At 44.3% G+C, this 16,897-nt stretch overlaps 1 protein-coding gene across 4 annotated transcripts in view; it reads left to right on the plus strand.

Moving 5' to 3' along the window:
* Positions 1-16,897, plus strand: part of MYH10 (myosin heavy chain 10) — a 461,218-nt gene that overhangs the window by 371,158 nt on the left and 73,163 nt on the right. For all 4 annotated transcript variants that reach the window (XM_029600341.1, XM_029600340.1, XM_029600342.1 and 1 more), the window contains one exon: positions 10,388-10,540. In XM_029600341.1, the coding sequence (XP_029456201.1) occupies positions 10,388-10,540 (153 nt within the window). The remainder of the gene's footprint in view (positions 1-10,387; positions 10,541-16,897) is intronic.

Raw genomic sequence — 16,897 nt, forward strand, 5'->3', positions numbered from 1 at the left:
TCCTCAGAAAAGGATAGGCCATCGGGTTCGAAGGCAGGCCAGAGGCTTGCAGTGACCCTTCACCGTCCAGCCTCTCCCCGGGCCCTCAGGTTCGATTCCACCAATTCTTTTGGTGCCCCCGATGACACCATTGGATCCCTCGAGAATTCGAGGACCTCCGATGCCCCCGGTGCCTTTGTCGAGGCCTGGCCCCCACATTCAAGTGAGCTTGCCCCCTCCTGCCTCCCCGAAGTGTTGCAGCGAGGGTGAAACCCCCATGTGACCCCTGAGAATGGGAAGCATCTGTCTCTTCATTGGATGAGTCAGAAGATTTACCCTCTGAGCCCTCCTCGCCAGAGGAATGGCAGCAATTCCCCCCCCCCCTTTTGTGGGGTTTGTCAAGGCCATGGCAGATTCCATCCCCTTTCAGCTGGACTCTAGACACAAAATGCTCAAGATCCTACAGTTCATGGACGCACCGAAGGAAATAGTAGCACTGCCCGTTCATGACATTTTCAAGGACCTGGTAACCCACTTATGGGAGCATCCGATCTTGATGCCACCAATCAACAGAAAAACGGACGCAGTGTACCTGGTTCAACCCTCCACCAGGTTTGACCGCCACCAACTCTCACACCAGTTGGTGGTAGTAGAGTCAGCCCTTAAGGCTAAGAAAGTGCGCGCCCATGCAATAGCACCGCCAGGACGTGAGCACAAAGCTCTAGATGCCTTGGGGTCAGCGTGTATTCCAGAGTGCTATGCTCATTGCCTGCATAGCGTGTTATCAGCTCTACATGGGGACAGTATTCTCAAAACTTGTGGAAACAAGCTCAAGAATTCGGTGAGCTCCTACCTCAGCAGTATCAGGAGGAGATTCAGAATGTTGTTCAGCAGGGCCTCGAATGTGACAAACACGAAGTCCGTGTGGCATTTAACATGTTTGAAATGGCCATGAGATCGTCTGCAGCGGGCATTGGGGCCCGGCACACAGCATGGTTACAGGCATCCGACTTGCACCCAGAGATCCAGGACGGCTAGCAGACCTGCCCTGTACTGGGGAGAACCTGTTTGGTTAATATCCTAATTCAATAAACATACACACGATTAATGTGACTCCAACATTGCTCTGTGCTTCAACGGCAAGAGGAAATGTGAAAAAAAAAAAGGATTTGCATCCACAAAAAAGCAGGGGAGTAGCTTGCTTGATACGGTAGTTACTACCCCAGACCAAATAAGCCTGATAACTTAACTTTCAATGATATCCAGCATAGTTCTCTGCTTCAACAGCAGGGGGAATGATGAAAAGATGATTTATATTCGGACAACAACCAACAAGGACTGAATTGCACAGGCTGGATAAACATGCGTGGGAGTAGCTTGGTATGACGGTGGTTACTACCCCTATACAATTAGCTAGATACTTCACTTAGATGCAGCTCCAGCACTGCTAACTACATCGATGGCGGGGGTGGAAGGGAAAATGAACAAAATGTCACTTACAAGGGACAAGAGTAACAGATAAGTATTGGGGGGGGGGGGGGGGGAGTGAAAGCTTGCTGGGCAGACTGGATGGACCGTTTGGTCTTCTTCTGCCGTCATTTCTATGTTTCTGTGGTGACCAAATCAAAGAGGCTGTGGCTCAGCTGAAGGACTATCAAGAGACCCTTCAACAATTGTCAGCTAGTACTTCCACCACCCAGCCTGCTAGGAAGCCCGCTTGGTCATATCCAAAGGAAACTTTTTACCGACACACAGGTATTACCCTCCCGCCATGAGATCTCGACCTCAGTGGCCAGTGGTGAAACCCAGAGGCAATCTCTACCCCCTTGGGCAACCACAGCCCCACCGCAAAACCCTGCCACCGGCTTTTGACTGGCCACGAGGGAGTTGGAGCCAGCAGCAGAACCCTGGCCCTCTAGTTGAAGGATGTCTTCAACTGTTTGCGGATTGTTGGAGTTCGATCATGTTGGATCACTGGGTCCTATCCATCATCCGCCAGGATTACTGGCTTCATTTCCAGCAACTTCCACCCCACTCCCCGTTTCCAGGATGGGGAACAGTGGAGAACGATCAAATACTTCAACGGAACTCTCTGCCCTCCTATCCGCGCAGGCGGTGGAGCTGGTTCCCACCGGCCATCATGGCACAGGGTTCTACTCCCGGTATTTTCTTATCCCCCAAGAAAACGGGAGGCTTTCGGCCCATACTGGACCTGAGATCCCTAAATTGGTAAAAGAGAAGTTCAAGATGGTCTCGCTGGGCACTCTATAATCCCCCCTTCTCAAGGGGGGCAACTGACTCTGCTCCCTCAATCTGCAAGATGTGTATGCCCATATCCCCATTTTCCATGGGGACCGATAGTACCTTAGTTTTTGAGTTGGCCTCCAGCATTACCAATACTGTGTCCTGCCCTTCAGTCTGGCATCTACCCCTCAGATCTTTACCAGATGTCTGGCAGTTGTCTGTGCCCATCTTCACAGGCAGGGTGTTCATGTATTCCCCTACCTCGATGACTGGCTCATCAAGGGCAGCTCGATCCAGGGGGCTGAGGTGGCCATGCACTTCATGATAGACACACTGGAAACCTTGGGATTCCTGATCAATGATCCCAAGTCCCACCTTCAGCCAGCAAGACAGCTGGACTTCATTGGGGCATACCTGGACACTGTCCAGAACAAGGCCTACCTACCTCAGGACAAGGCAGAGACCTTAGCGGCTCTTGCACGTCATATTTCCGGCCACATCCAGGTATCTGCTTGCCACTTGCTCCAGTTGCTTGGTCATATGGCGGCAGCAGTGCATGTCACCCCGTTCGCTCGGCTACACATGCGCTGGTCGCAATGAACACTGCGTTCCCAGTGGCGCCAAGCGTCCCAGGGCCTACATGCCACCATTGTGTTCATGGATGAGCTGCAACGTTCTTTTCTCTGGTGGTCCATCCCCGAGAATCTGCTGTGGGGTCCCCATTGGCAGCAGCTCCACCCCAGGTTTCGCTTCTCAGACAGGGTGGGGGAGCACACGTCCTGGGATATCGCATGCAGGGTTTCTGGTCGCCCCAGGAAAGGAGGCTCCAAATCAGCCTTCTGGAGCTGAGGGTGGTCTGATATGCCCTATGGGTGTTCTTGGAACTGCTGGCGAACAAAGTAATGCTGGTACACAGACAATCAGATGGCTTTGTGGTACCTGAACAAGCAAGATGGAACCAGGTCTTTCCCTCTCTGCCAAGAGCAGTCCTGTTTGGACATGGGCCATTGCCAATGGTATAACTCTCCGGGCAGTGTACCTTCCAGGGGTGGGCAAACAACCTGGCCGATGCTCTGAGTCGGACATTCAGACCACATGAGTGGTCCCTCAAGCAGGTGGTGGTGAATTGCTGCCTCAGCTGCTAGGGGACCCCGGACATGGACCTATTTGCCTCTCGGGAGAACAGAAACGTACGCCACTTTTGCTCCCTCGGCAGGAAGGGCAAAGGGTCATTGGCCACCGCGTTCTCAATCCACTGGGGGACGGGCTTGCTGTACGCATACCCGCCCCTTCCCCTTATCTCCAAGATTCTTCAGAAGTTGCAGCAGGATCAGGGTACAGTGATCCTGATCGCTCCCTTTGGGAGCTCACAGTGCTCCCCCCCGATCTGACTGGGGCTGGCATGAGAACTCATCACACAGGACCAGGGCAGACTCTTCCATCCCAACCTCCGGTTCCTAGCCCTCACAGAGAGGATGTTGACTGACTGACTGAGGTCCTCTGCCTACTAGCGGCCGTGTCCCTTGTTCTTCTGGAGTCTAGGAAACCGTCCACCAGAAAATACTACAATCTAAAGTGGAAGCAGTTCTCCTTCTGGTGTGAAAGTCGCGGTTTGGGCCCCTTCACATGCTTCCCCTTGGCTCTTCTGGACTACTTTGTTGTTCCTCTCTGAATCTGGCCTACAGACCACCTCAGTGAAGGTACACCTCTGTGCCATAGGAGCATACCATCGGGATGTGGATGGTTCTGCTATCTCTTGCCATCCACTGGTGGGACGTTTCATGAAGGGTCGCCTGGTGGTTTCCTGGGATCTAAACGTAGTTCTCTCACAGCTCATGAATCCCACGTTTGAGCAGTTACGCTCCTGTGACCTAAAATACCTTTTCTGGAAAGTACTTTTCTTAGTGGCACTCAATTCGACTCGCAGGGTGAGTGAACTGCAGGTGTTGGTGTCATACCCGCCTTACACAAAGTTCTATCATGATGGTGGTACTATGTACACATCCCAAGTTCCCACCCAAGGGGTTTTCAGAGTTCCACCTCAACCAGTCCATCATCTTACCGTCTTTTTTTCCCCGAGACCTCACGCTCAGAGGTGAACGTGCCCTCCATACCTTAGACTGTAAGAGGGCGCTTGCCTTCTACCTAGAACGGATGGCGCCTCATCGAACCTCCTCAACCGTTCATTTCATTTGACACAAATAGGTTGGTTGTCTGTTGTCTCCAGACATATACTGTCCCACTGGTTGGCCGACTGCATCGCCTTCTGCTACACGCAGGTAGGCTTGCAGCTTGCTGGCCCTGTTTGGGCTCAGTCCATCCGGGTCATGTCAGTTTCGGTAGCGCACCTGCAAGCGGTTTCTATTCATGAAATCTGCAGGACTACCATCCTGCTTGTCCTTGGAGAAAGCAAAGTTGCTTACCTGTAACAGGTGTTCTCCAAGGACAGCAGGATGTTAGTCCTCACAGAACCCGCCCGCCTCCTCGTAGAGTTGGGGTCTTTTTTTTTTTTTTAGCAGGGTTTTTTGGCTGTTCACGGTCTCGCTCTGTTATAAACCAACGAAACTTGAGGGTAGGCTATCTAAGAAAGCCGTCAGGGTAACAAAATGGATTAGACGCCAAAAGAGAGTCCATTTTTGAGCTTTATTTGAATGGAGACGTGATCTTTATATATGTGCCCGACTCATTGATGTTGCTTGTCAAGCAGAGACGATACGTTTTTAGAGTCCCCACATAAAAACCACCAGAGATACTGTGAAATAATGTCCTGAGTGTTTACTCATATATTTTCAAATTAACTTTCTACAGCTCCTGAGGCAGCCCCTAAGTGGGGCGAAACTCGGCCTGAGTTGGGCACATATATAAAGATCACATCTCCATTCAAATAAAGCTCAAAATTGGACTATCTTTCGGCATCTAATCCATTTTGTTACCCTCGCTCTGTTATAAGACTTGAAGAAGGACCCCGCGTGGATAGTGGCATGCTGGGCGCATGCTCAGTGCGCCAATCAAAGTTCCGTGCCGGGCTCCATCTGAGGTTATGAAGACTAACATCCTGCTGTCCTTGGAGATCACCTGCTACAGGTAAGCAACTCTGCTTTACAGGAGCTAGATTGGGACGTGTACCTGGCTAAGAGTAATCTTCACAGCCAGCACAATTCCTAGAGTATTTGTGTTCAGTTCAACATGAATCAGGGCAGGATGTTCCTGCCAGAGAGCCGTATTCAGAAGCTGATGGTGCAGGTGCGGCTTTTGACTAACACAATTCACCTGACAGTGTGGTCCTATCTTCAGGTGCTCAGATTGATGGCGGTGACCCTAGAGGTGGTGCCATGGATGAGGACGCATATGCATCCTCTTCAGTGCACGCTGCTGTCTCTGAGTCCACAGTCTCGACTATTTGATTTGGCTCCACCTGCCAATGGAAGTCCGCTGTTAAAAGCAGATCTAAGAAAAGGGGTTTTCCTAAGATCACCAGACTGGCTAGTACTCACAACAGATGCAAGCCTCCAGGGTTGGGGAGCTCACTATCAGGAACTGACAGCACAAGAGCGCTGGAGTGCAGAAGACTCTGGAACATCAATCAGCTGGAAGCCCATGCGGTTCAGTTGGCATGTTTGCGGTTCGGTAAGAGATTGCAGGGTCGAGCGGTCTGGATAACAGCAATGCAAAAGAGGCCTACATCAAAGAGCAGGGAGAAACAAAGAGCCAGCAAGTGTCACAGGAAATAGCCCAGCTTATGGAATGGGCAGAAGTGCATCCCCAGGAGATCTCAGCCTCACACATTGCAGGAAAAGACAACATAAGAGCCAATTCTCTCAGCAGACAGAGTCTGGATCCAGGGGAATGGGAATTGTCAAACAAGGCCTTTCAGCTAATAGTGGATTGCTGTATTTCTGGACCTGTTGGTGTCTTCTCTTAATGCAAAGGTTCCTCGATTCTTCAGTGGCAGGAGAGATCCAAAGTACTTGGGCATCGATGATGTCGTACAGGAGTGGCTGGAGGGCAAGCTGCTGTATGCTTTTTCCCCGTGGCCCATGTTGGGGAGAATGAATCCGAGGATCAAGAGTCACAGGGGGATGGTGCTTCTGATGGTACCAGATTGGCCCAGGAGACCGTGGCATATGGATCTGCGAAGGCTCCTGGTGGAATCTCCCTTCTAGTTTCTGGCACACAGGGATCTGTTAGGGCAGGGCCCTGTTCTTCATGAAGATCCGAATCTATTTTATCTTACGGTATGGCCCTTGAGAGGGCTTGATCGCTGAATGTGGATATTCTGCTGCAGTGATTACCACCTTGCTATGAGCACAAACGTTCTCTGTTTCTTTAGCCTATGTGCGGGTTTGGCAAGTGTTTGAGGCTTGGTGTGAAGATCAACGGGTTCTTCCTCATTTGGTTAAGATTCCATTCATTTTGGAATTTTTGCAGGATGGATTGAGTAAAGGATTGGCCCTTAATTCCTTAAAGGTACAGGTGGTGGTTCTTGCCTGTTTCTGAGGTCAGGTGAATGGTGGACCCTTGTCGGCTCATCCAGATGTGACCAGTTTCTTAAAAAGAGTGAAACATCTTAGTCTTCTCTTGCGGTTACCGGTGCCCTTATGGAATCTTAATCTGGTTTTGGATTTTTTATCGTGCCCTACTTTTCGACCAGTGCGTAAACTTTCCTTGAGTTTACTAACCTTAAAGACTGTTTCTTGTGGCAATTTGTTCTGCTCATCGTGTATCTGAACTACAGCCTTATCTTGCCTGCAGCAGTTTCTGCAAGTGATTCCAGGGGTTTTACAACTGCGTACTGTTCCTTCTATTTTTTTGCCAAAAGTGGTCTCTGATTTTCACTTGAATCAATCTATTTCCCTGCCATCTCTGGACAGGGAAAGAGATGCTGAGGAATATCGCCTGTTACAGCCCAAGAGGCATATCTTGAGGTGTTTAGAAATTTCTGAACCTCTCAGGAAGAAGTATCTGTTTCTACTCCCATGGTGAGAGTAAGCAGGGTGAGCCGGTGTCATGAGCTACAGTAGTCCGCTGGATTAAGGAGATAGTCACAGCTGCGTATGTGGATGCTGAGTAGCCATTGCCTAGTCAGGATAGGGCTCATTCCTCTAGGGCTCAGGCAGTGTCATGGGTGGTGATTAGATTGTTGTCTCTTGTCGACATTTGCCAAGCTGCGACATAGTCCTCTTAACATACCTTTTCCAGGCATTATAGCTTGGATGTGCAGACCCAGTAGGATGCAGCTTTCGCATGTGCTGTTTTAAGTGGACCGCGGGCAGCCTCCCACCCTATTTGGGAATAGCTTTGGTACATCCCACTGGCTTTGGATTCACCTGGCTGTACGCTCAGAGAGGAGAAATTACTACTTACCTGATAATTTCCTTAGTAGAGACAGATGAATCCAACTTCCCATCCTTGGCCACTGAATGAACATAAGAAATTGCCATGCTGGGTCAGACCAAGGGTCCATCAAGCCCAGCATCCTGTTTCCAACAGAGGCCAAACCAGGCCACAAGAACCTGGCAATTATCCAAACACCAAGAAGACCCCATGCTACTGATGCAATTAATTCACCAACTCCAACTTACAAGGGAATCCTTGTGCGGTGATAATCTTGTACGGAGGTATGTGATGAGGACAACCGATTTGCAGTTGTCCCTTCTTTTACCTCCGTCTATTATTCTTTTTATTAAGGTCAAAAAAAATGCTTTTTTTGTGTGTTTTCTTTTTTCTTTCTTAAAATCCCTTCTCCCCTGCTGCTTTTCCGACCCACTGCTAATCTTTTGTTATACTTATCAAGGACATCGCCTTTGTTGATTTCTCATGGGTACGGAGCTGCTCGTCCGACACGGGCCATGTTTCGGCACAGGTGCCTGCTTCAGGGACTTTGGGAGAGAGTGCTGTGTCCTATATGGGGTTCACAGCATTCTGAAGTCCTTCAATACATAAAAGAGTTTAATTGATCATCAAAACTTTGTATAGCGTTCATACATTGCTTCTCCGATTGTTACCCACCTTGTCTTTGAAAAACTTACTTATCTGCAGTTTCTGCTATCTCTCGTGCGACGCCTTCAGTGTTTGCCTGGGCGTCTGCTCTATTCTCTCTGTTCTTAAAAGCCTGGTTGGAACAACCACCGCCCTCTCTGGCCAGACCGAGGCTATCTCAGGTGTGTGTTATGAGGTGTTTTAATTCTGTTTAAACTCACTTATACACTACTGAACCCTTATACTGATACTGCTAAATTTAATAAATGACGTGGCGACATATTATATTATATATGTCCTCTAACCATGTTTGACTGGTGTTGATTCCGGGGGTTTTTTTGCTTAATTTTCTATAAGCGATTTGAGAAAACCTGATAGAGACCCCTCCCAATCAGCAACTAATTTCCTCTTTGTCTAGGGCGGATCTATTTCTGACACGTTTGGTGATGATGGGCGTTTCTAGGGCGGAGCAGTATCAGTATAAGGGTTCAGTAGTGTATAAGTGAGTTTAAACAGAATTAAAACACCTCATAACACACACCTGAGATAGCCTCGGTCTGGCCAGAGAGGGCGGTGGTTGTTCCAACCAGGCTTTTAAGAACAGAGAGAATAGAGCAGACGCCCAGGCAAACACTGAAGGCGTCGCACGAGAGATAGCAGAAACTGCAGATAAGTAAGTTTTTCAAAGACAAGGTGGGTAACAATCGGAGAAGCAATGTATGAACGCTATACAAAGTTTTGATGATCAATTAAACTCTTTTATGTATTGAAGGACTTCAGAATGCTGTGAACCCCATATAGGACACAGCACTCTCTCCCAAAGTCCCTGAAGCAGGCACCTGTGCCGAAACATGGCCCGTGTCGGACGAGCAGCTCCGTACCCATGAGAAATCAACAAAGGCGATGTCCTTGATAAGTATAACAAAAGATTAGCAGTGGGTCGGAAAAGCAGCAGGGGAGAAGGGATTTTAAGAAAGAAAAAAGAAAACACACAAAAAAAGCATTTTTTTGACCTTAATAAAAAGAATAATAGACGGAGGTAAAAGAAGGGACAACTGCAAATCGGTTGTCCTCATCACATACCTCCGTACAAGATTATCACCGCACAAGGATTCCCTTGTAAGTTGGAGTTGGTGAATTGTTGAAAAGGGAAAGAGGTTGGTTAGCGATTACTGATGCAATTAATAGCAGTGGCTATTCCCTAAGTAAACTTGATTAATAGCTGTTAATGGACTTCTCCTCCAAGAACTTATCCAAACCTTTTTTTGAACCCAGCTACACTGACTGCACTAACCACGTCCTCTGGCAACAAATTCCAGAACTTTATTGAGTATTGAGTGAAAAAGAATTTTCTCTGATTAGTCTTAAATGTGCTACGTGCTACTTGCTAACTTCATGGAATGGTTGTGCTATGGTCCTCCTGTGTTCCAGGGAGTACTGATGTCAATCCAGTTCCTAGATTAGTGTTACACTTTGTCTGAGCTCAGTGTTTTCCTGTTGGCTGAGTGCTGGATTGGTTATCTGTTAATAATAAAGTTTCATTAGTTTGTCCAGTTACTTTTTGCAGAGAATACTGGCAGGTTGATGACACTGCAGGTGTATATATACTGTGATGTCAGCTTTGCTCAGTCTCCATCTGCTGGTAGAGATGCATAATCCACTGGTTTTGGATTCCTGTATGTACTAAGGAAATTATCAGGTAAGTAGTAATTTCTCCATGTATGCATTATCGTCCTGCTTTTGATTTGAATGCTATACATAACATTTTCTGAATATTTCTGTTGCGTAGCATGATTTTCATTTGAGCTTTCAAACAAGACACTATGGGCTTGTTCTCAAGGAGCACATAGTTTAAAGCCTTTCCCCTTCTGCATCTTGTTGGGATAGGGATTTTTCATGTCAAAAAGTTAAATCCACTGTTCACGTTGCTTGACGTTTTTCAGCATGTGACAAGTGATGGGTAAATGGAAAGGGAGTTTGAATCTGTCTCTGGAGCTTTTATCAAGGGCATGGACTAGATGAATTAAGCGCCAATATAATTTGCAGTAAACCTGAACTAAAATTATTGCTGTTGATTTAGTGGCCCTAGAGCTGTGCTGTGTAAGTTCCAGCACATGGACCAGGAAAGGGAAATGGAGACTGGAATGTACCAATTAATTATTTACAAATATTGTTTCTATAACAGGAGCTTCTGCAGGAAGAGACCAGACAGAAGCTAAACATGAGCAGCAGAATCCGGCAGTTGGAGGAAGAGAAGAACAATCTTCAGGAGCAGCAGGAAGAGGAGGAGGAAGCTAGAAAAAACTTGGAGAAACAGATCGCCACCTTACAGGCACAAGTAAGACCTGACTGGCAAACAGTAGAGCATCTTGGCCTAGTTGATAAGCAGTGCTCTTTTAAAACAATATACTGTACTAGGTGGTTCTTTTTAAAGATAACTGTACTCACCTATGCTCTTTCAAAGTATACACAACAATGTAATTTAAATATTTTACTGTTTAGTCTTCAACATTTTTTTAAATTCTTTCATCAGCTCCTCAGCAGTTTTCCTGGGAGCAGCTGTTTTGAACATGGGTTATGGTTTTGCCAAGCTTACTTGATCAGATTGGTCCATGCTAGTGGTAATGTCAAAAAATCAGCACATGCGCTGCATGAGTTAAATTTGATGCTTTTCTAGGGTTGTGTTGCCATGGGCTTTTGTGTACAGCTACTCGGTGTTCTTGCCTCCTACCACTCTTCAATACTTTAAATTCTGTCCTAGTCATAACAGAGGAATTCCTGTGGCTGAAAGGCATTTATTTCTCTAGAACACTGGTTCCCAAATCTGTCCTGGGGGACCTGCAACCAGTCAGGGTTTCAGGATATCCACAATGAATATGCCTCCAGTGCATGTAGATCTATCTCATGCATATTCATTGTGGATATCCTGAAAACCTGACTGGCTGGGGGTCTCCCAGGACAGGTTTGGGAACCACTGCTCTAGAATCTGGCACAAGAGTTCTTAGCTAATCAAGTGTTGCTGTTGCATGATGAGTGAGGCCCTTTCTTCCCGTATTTTTCTTTGGAGTGCTCGAAACTACTTCTACAGCATCTTAGCAGGCCCTGGGAGCATTGCACTGAACCATGGAACTGGCGGTAGGAGTATCAGTTTTTTTTTTTCCAATATAATTTTTATTCAAAACACATTGATTATAAGCCATAATACAATAACATGTATATAGTTAGAGAACTGCGCAAGTATCAGTTTTATTGGTATTAATTAACATGTGTTCTTAAATATACTGCACAGGACACAGAAGAATAAATTTTAATCCCTTAATAGTAAAATGTTTGTTCAGCCAAATTGAAAGTGTAGGTACAAATTTGACCTTTTATTTATTTATTTATTTATTTATTTGTTAACTTTTTATTTATTTATTAACTTTTTATTTACCGACATTCGTGGAACACATCATGCCGGTTTACAGAGAACTCAGGCGGGAAATACAATAAAACAATATAACAATATAACATTAAAAACAGAAACAAAAATCAGAATACAAAATGAACCAAAGGAGCAATAACTAAAGAGGGGGAGGGAGAGGTGGGGGAGGATAGGCAGGGGGGCAGGGCAAGGGGAGGGGAGGGAGGGTAGGGTTTTTTTTTTTTAGCATAATTTTAGCATAATTGTAGATCCTTTTGGATCTACAATTATGCTAAAACATTTAGAGCATTCAAATCACAGGCTGGAATTCTATAAGAAATTATAATATTTAGATTGTTTGCCTTTAAAATAGAGTATACAATAGAAAATGCCAAGATAACTAGTACTTCAGTGTTTTGAGCTTATGTAAATTATTTTAAGGTATAGAAAGGAGGATGTTGCAAATTTAGGAGACTATAAAATTCAGGACTTCCAGAGTAGCATTCTCAAATGCAGGACACCAGCGGCAAGATGATCTCTTGAATGTTCCGTGCAGGGAAGAGGGCTTTAGTTTTATTAAGACCTGGGGAATATTTTGGGGAATGGGCAGCCTATTTCAATGGGATGAGCTCCTCCTCAACTAGAATGGAATCCAGTTGCTAGCACTAACTGAAAAAGGAGAAAGTATTTGGGGTTTTTTATTAATATTTTATTGGATTTTAACAAAATACATTGAAAATATCCATAAAAGCCAAACATATTGGAATTTAAGCAAAACTAAAACATTATCCATATTCACCAAAAACATTCCACTAGACTAGTCCCCAAATCTTTGGGAGGTTTATCAGGCAAAACTGAAAAAGGTTAAAAAGAAATCTGTAACAATTACAGCAATGAGAGAGAAACTAAATATTGTATATACTTTACACAGCAATCATATTATATTACTCATTGTCACATCCCCTGATCCACTAGAAATGTCTCAAGGTGGGAAGGATCTTGAAATATAACCTTGTTCTTCCGATACGTAACAAGATATTTGCAGGGGAATTTTAAGAAAAATACTGCCCCCAGTGATAAAATTCTTGGCTTTAATAACAAAAATTGTTTCCTCCTCAACTGGGTGCTTCTAGCAACGTCGGGAAATATTTGCATTTTTTGACCACAAAGAACAGAACATCTTGATTTTTAAAATATTTGACGCACTAAGTTTTTCTTGTTCACTACAAAATGATACTAGGACCGTAGCTCTGGTGGGTATATCATCAATGGAAGCCTCCAAAAAAAGAGGTCAAATTAGGACTATCCCCTTGCAATATGTCCAACTCTTTTTCCCATCCTTCTGACCTAATCGTACACTTGGAATATAATACATTTTAGAAATCATTTTTTACAGAAGAAATAGATAAGACTTCACCAAGATATTTTTTTAATAATTTAGTATCTGATAACCTTGAAACAGGAAAATTTAGGAAACGAAGAAAGTTTTTTAAAATAGATCTTTGGGGGGGGAAAGCAGACAGTTGCTGAGGAGTGCATGATTCGTCATGCGGTCTCTGCAAAGGATACTATTAAGGAAATTAGCATATCCTGAAAAAGTAGTGTTTGTATGCAAATGTCAGGAGTTTAAAGACTGAAAGAAAATGTATTGTACTAAAAATTCATACAGACATACTAGGCATCTGAGACCTGGTGAATAAAGGTTAACCAGTAGGGACAGAGTACAAAATATATTGAAATAACAGAGCAGTTGTGAGGTGACACCATATGTTAAGGATGGCATAGTCCGGTCTTGGGGGAATTCTGCACTACTGCAGAGCGCAGAATTTATTTATTTATTTATTTATTTATTTATTTGAGGTTCTTTATATACCGACATTCGTTTAGTAACATCATGTCGGTGTACATTCAACAAAACTTTAGCAGCAGCGCTGGAACAGATAGAAAATAGCGGCAGTGCTTTACAATTAATATTCAACTTAGAAAGGACATTAGGAGATTATAACAAGGAAAGATTGGATCAGGGAATGCAAACAGGGAAGGGGAGGGAGAGGGAAAATAAAGGAAGAATTAAGAAGAATATATTAACGTTAATACATATGATAAATACATTAAATACATTAGTTATAATAGATTACTAGGCATCAACTTTATTACTAGGCATCAATTACTAGGCATCAACTTTATAGAGTTTATTTGCGCAGAATTCCCCCTCTGCGCAGAATTGCCATTTTCCTCGCAGAATTTGGCAATTCTCACAGAAAATAGCAGAGGAGACCTTAGCATGCTGCGAACAGAGCGTGTGAAGATGAAGGCCCCGGCGCGCCGCGGAACACGCTCCACTCGTGGCGAAGATGGAAGTCCCCGGCACATCATTCGCAGCGAAAATGAAAGCCCCCAGTGCCGCGGGACGTGTGCCGTTCGCCGCAAAAATTAAGGCCCCCATGTGCCGCGAACGGAGTGTGTTCCGCTCGCAGCAAAGATGAAGGTCCCGGTGAGGGTGAATGTGTGTGTGTGTGTGAGGGGTGTGAGAGAGGAGGGGAAAGAGTGGGAAGAGGAGGGTGTGAGAGCTAGGGGAGGGTGTGAGAGAGAGCAGGGAAGGGGTAATTGAGTGTGGGTGCCAGAGAAAGGGAGCCTATATGAGGAGATTGTGAAGGAACATGTATGTGTGTGAGAGATTGGGAGCTAGTTTGTATGAAAAAGGGACCATGTGTGTGAGGGTACTAGCCTTTGTATTTGTGAGAGAGTGCCTGTGTGAAGGAATGCGTGGGAGAGAGACATAGGTAGTCTGTGCGAGGGTGTATGTGAGAGAAAGGGAGCTTGTGTGCGTTTGTATGCAAGAGAGAGAGACCCTGTATAAGGGGATGTGTGTGTGTGCAAGAGAGTGAGGGAAGTCTGTATGAGGGGGTGTGTATGTGTACTAGAGAGAGGCTGCATGTGTGTCAGAGAGAGAGGGACAGAGGGAGCCTGTGTGAGGGGCAGTACTGAGAATGGGGTCAAACTCTGGGACTGGCGATAGAGTGGAAGGGGTTGAGCCTAGAGGTGGAGGGAAGAGATACTGGCAGGTGGAGGAGTTGGGGCCTGAGAGGACAAAGTGGCCAGGGGAGTAGGGAGAGCGAGTGGAAGGGACACTCTTACAGTGAATTTCTAGAAAAATTCTGCTCAAAATATTTAAAATTCTACATCTCTAAGTAATAACTTTTTTCTGTATTAATTTAAAATATAATTACTTAGACTGTCATGTAAATTATTTTGACCAATATAAAGCTTGCAGAATTTTAAGTTTTTATGCGCATAATTTTTAATTTTTTTTTGCCAGAATTTCGCCAAAATTAATAGTCAAAAAGGATAACAGGAAACAGACTGAACTCCAAAATTTCTATGAATAGAAATTCCATGCATGCTGAGGGGAGTGTTTAGCAGTGGTGTACATTACAGCCACCTGACCAGAATGGTGAAACACTGAAATGCTAAGACTAGACAGGGTGGTAAAAATGGAAACGCCCAATAATAGATTTTATTTATCCCAATATCAATTGGCTGAATATTTCATTAGGGCATGCTAGGGAGTTTAAGTTCTGAATATCATAAGTGACCATATCTTGAAGCAGTTGGTCCAAAATCAGTGAGAGGAGGGAGCTACTTTAGATCTATTTAACAGTGGAACACAGGACCCAGGTGTAAGAGGTAACAGTAGTGGGGTTGCTTATCAGTACTTTGGTACAAAAAAGGTGATCTAAATATAAATTAACATAGTGATCGTATTGCAATCACATTTTATATAGTCACTGGAGAGAGAACATTTAAGATTCTTCCACTGTTGGACCTTCATGGAAAATGGGCTCAGTGCTCACACAACTTTCAGTTGAATGAGCTTTCTCTTTCTTGCCCTTGAATGATCATCTGTCCTGAAGTGTCTGCTCTTTAAAAGATTTTTTAAAATCATTTTTTAATATGTAAGTAACATTTTTCAAGTGCACCGTTCTCCATCTTAGTCTAACATATTGTCACATAGAGCTTGTATCAAAATTTTGAAAAAAATGACACTTAAATCTTATTATAGACATGGAATCCCAACACAGTCCGTGTTTCAGAAGGACTTCCTGCATCAGGGGATAAGCCTTTTTCAATTAGTGTTTCTAAAAAACAGCCATTGCTTAAAAATGCTTCCAGCCCATCTTTGCACACTATGGAACTATGTAACTACTGGTGATTGGTCAATGCTCCCATCTGTTAAAAATAGTAAACCACAAAGTTCATTGCATAACCTGTCATAACTTGATACATATTCATAGTCCATTGGTTGAATAAATATTATTGAACACTCTCACATCAATGAATACCACTCTACTTCCTTCATTCCCATAGGTCGAACAGTATTCAATTTATTTATCCATTATGTAGAATGTATTCCCTGTTACCACCTCAAAGAAATTTGCACCTCATCCACTACCAACCACTTCAAATATGCATAATTGTGATCCTCATCAACACAACGTTGTACCTATCGTGATGCAGCTTTTATGCTCATTCAGAAGTATCTTTGTCATTCGCATGGTATGCCCTGTGTACACTAGCGTACATGGGCGAATTATAGCATACACTACCAATGAGGATAAACAATCAGTCCTGTGCCTTAGCAGAACCTTTAGCAATCTGTGAGATACCTCCCACACGGTGCCTATTACTGCCTGTTGATAAGCACATGCCCCGCAGGAAGTGTGACCCATTGGTTGTCGTATCTTTGTTTCAGGTTCCAATAACACTGCTTGTGTAACACATTCCTTGATTATTACTAACACATTATTACCTTCACATTATTAACACTATCATTTAGTATACAAATCACATTTAATCGGACTCAATCTTGTAACCTTGTAAATAAGTTGCTGTAAGTTAAATCCCCCTCTTCTCACCTCCAAGTCCCAGTTATTTATTTCCCTGTTTTATTGTAACTGTCACTCTCCTTACAATGCTCTTGTTAAAGTTGTTTGAGTTATCTCTTATCTTGCACACTTTGTTAAATGTAAACCGGTTTGATGTGATCCATGTCATGAAAGCCGGTATAGTAAAAATAATAAATAAATAAAATAAATTATTTTGTTATGGGTATATGCAAAGCACTGCAATTCTTTTAATACTTCATGTATTTTTAATATGTTTAACTCTTGATTATTTTAATAATGTCACGAGATGTCTGAATACCGTAACACACATTCAGTGTGATTCCTCCTGCTGAGAGTTATATGATAATAATTATCTGTTCACATTCCATGCCCTTTTGTATGCTTT

The sequence above is a fragment of the Rhinatrema bivittatum genome, chromosome 4 (assembly GCF_901001135.1).
Source record: "Rhinatrema bivittatum chromosome 4, aRhiBiv1.1, whole genome shotgun sequence".
Classification (NCBI taxonomy): Eukaryota; Metazoa; Chordata; class Amphibia; order Gymnophiona; family Rhinatrematidae; genus Rhinatrema; species Rhinatrema bivittatum.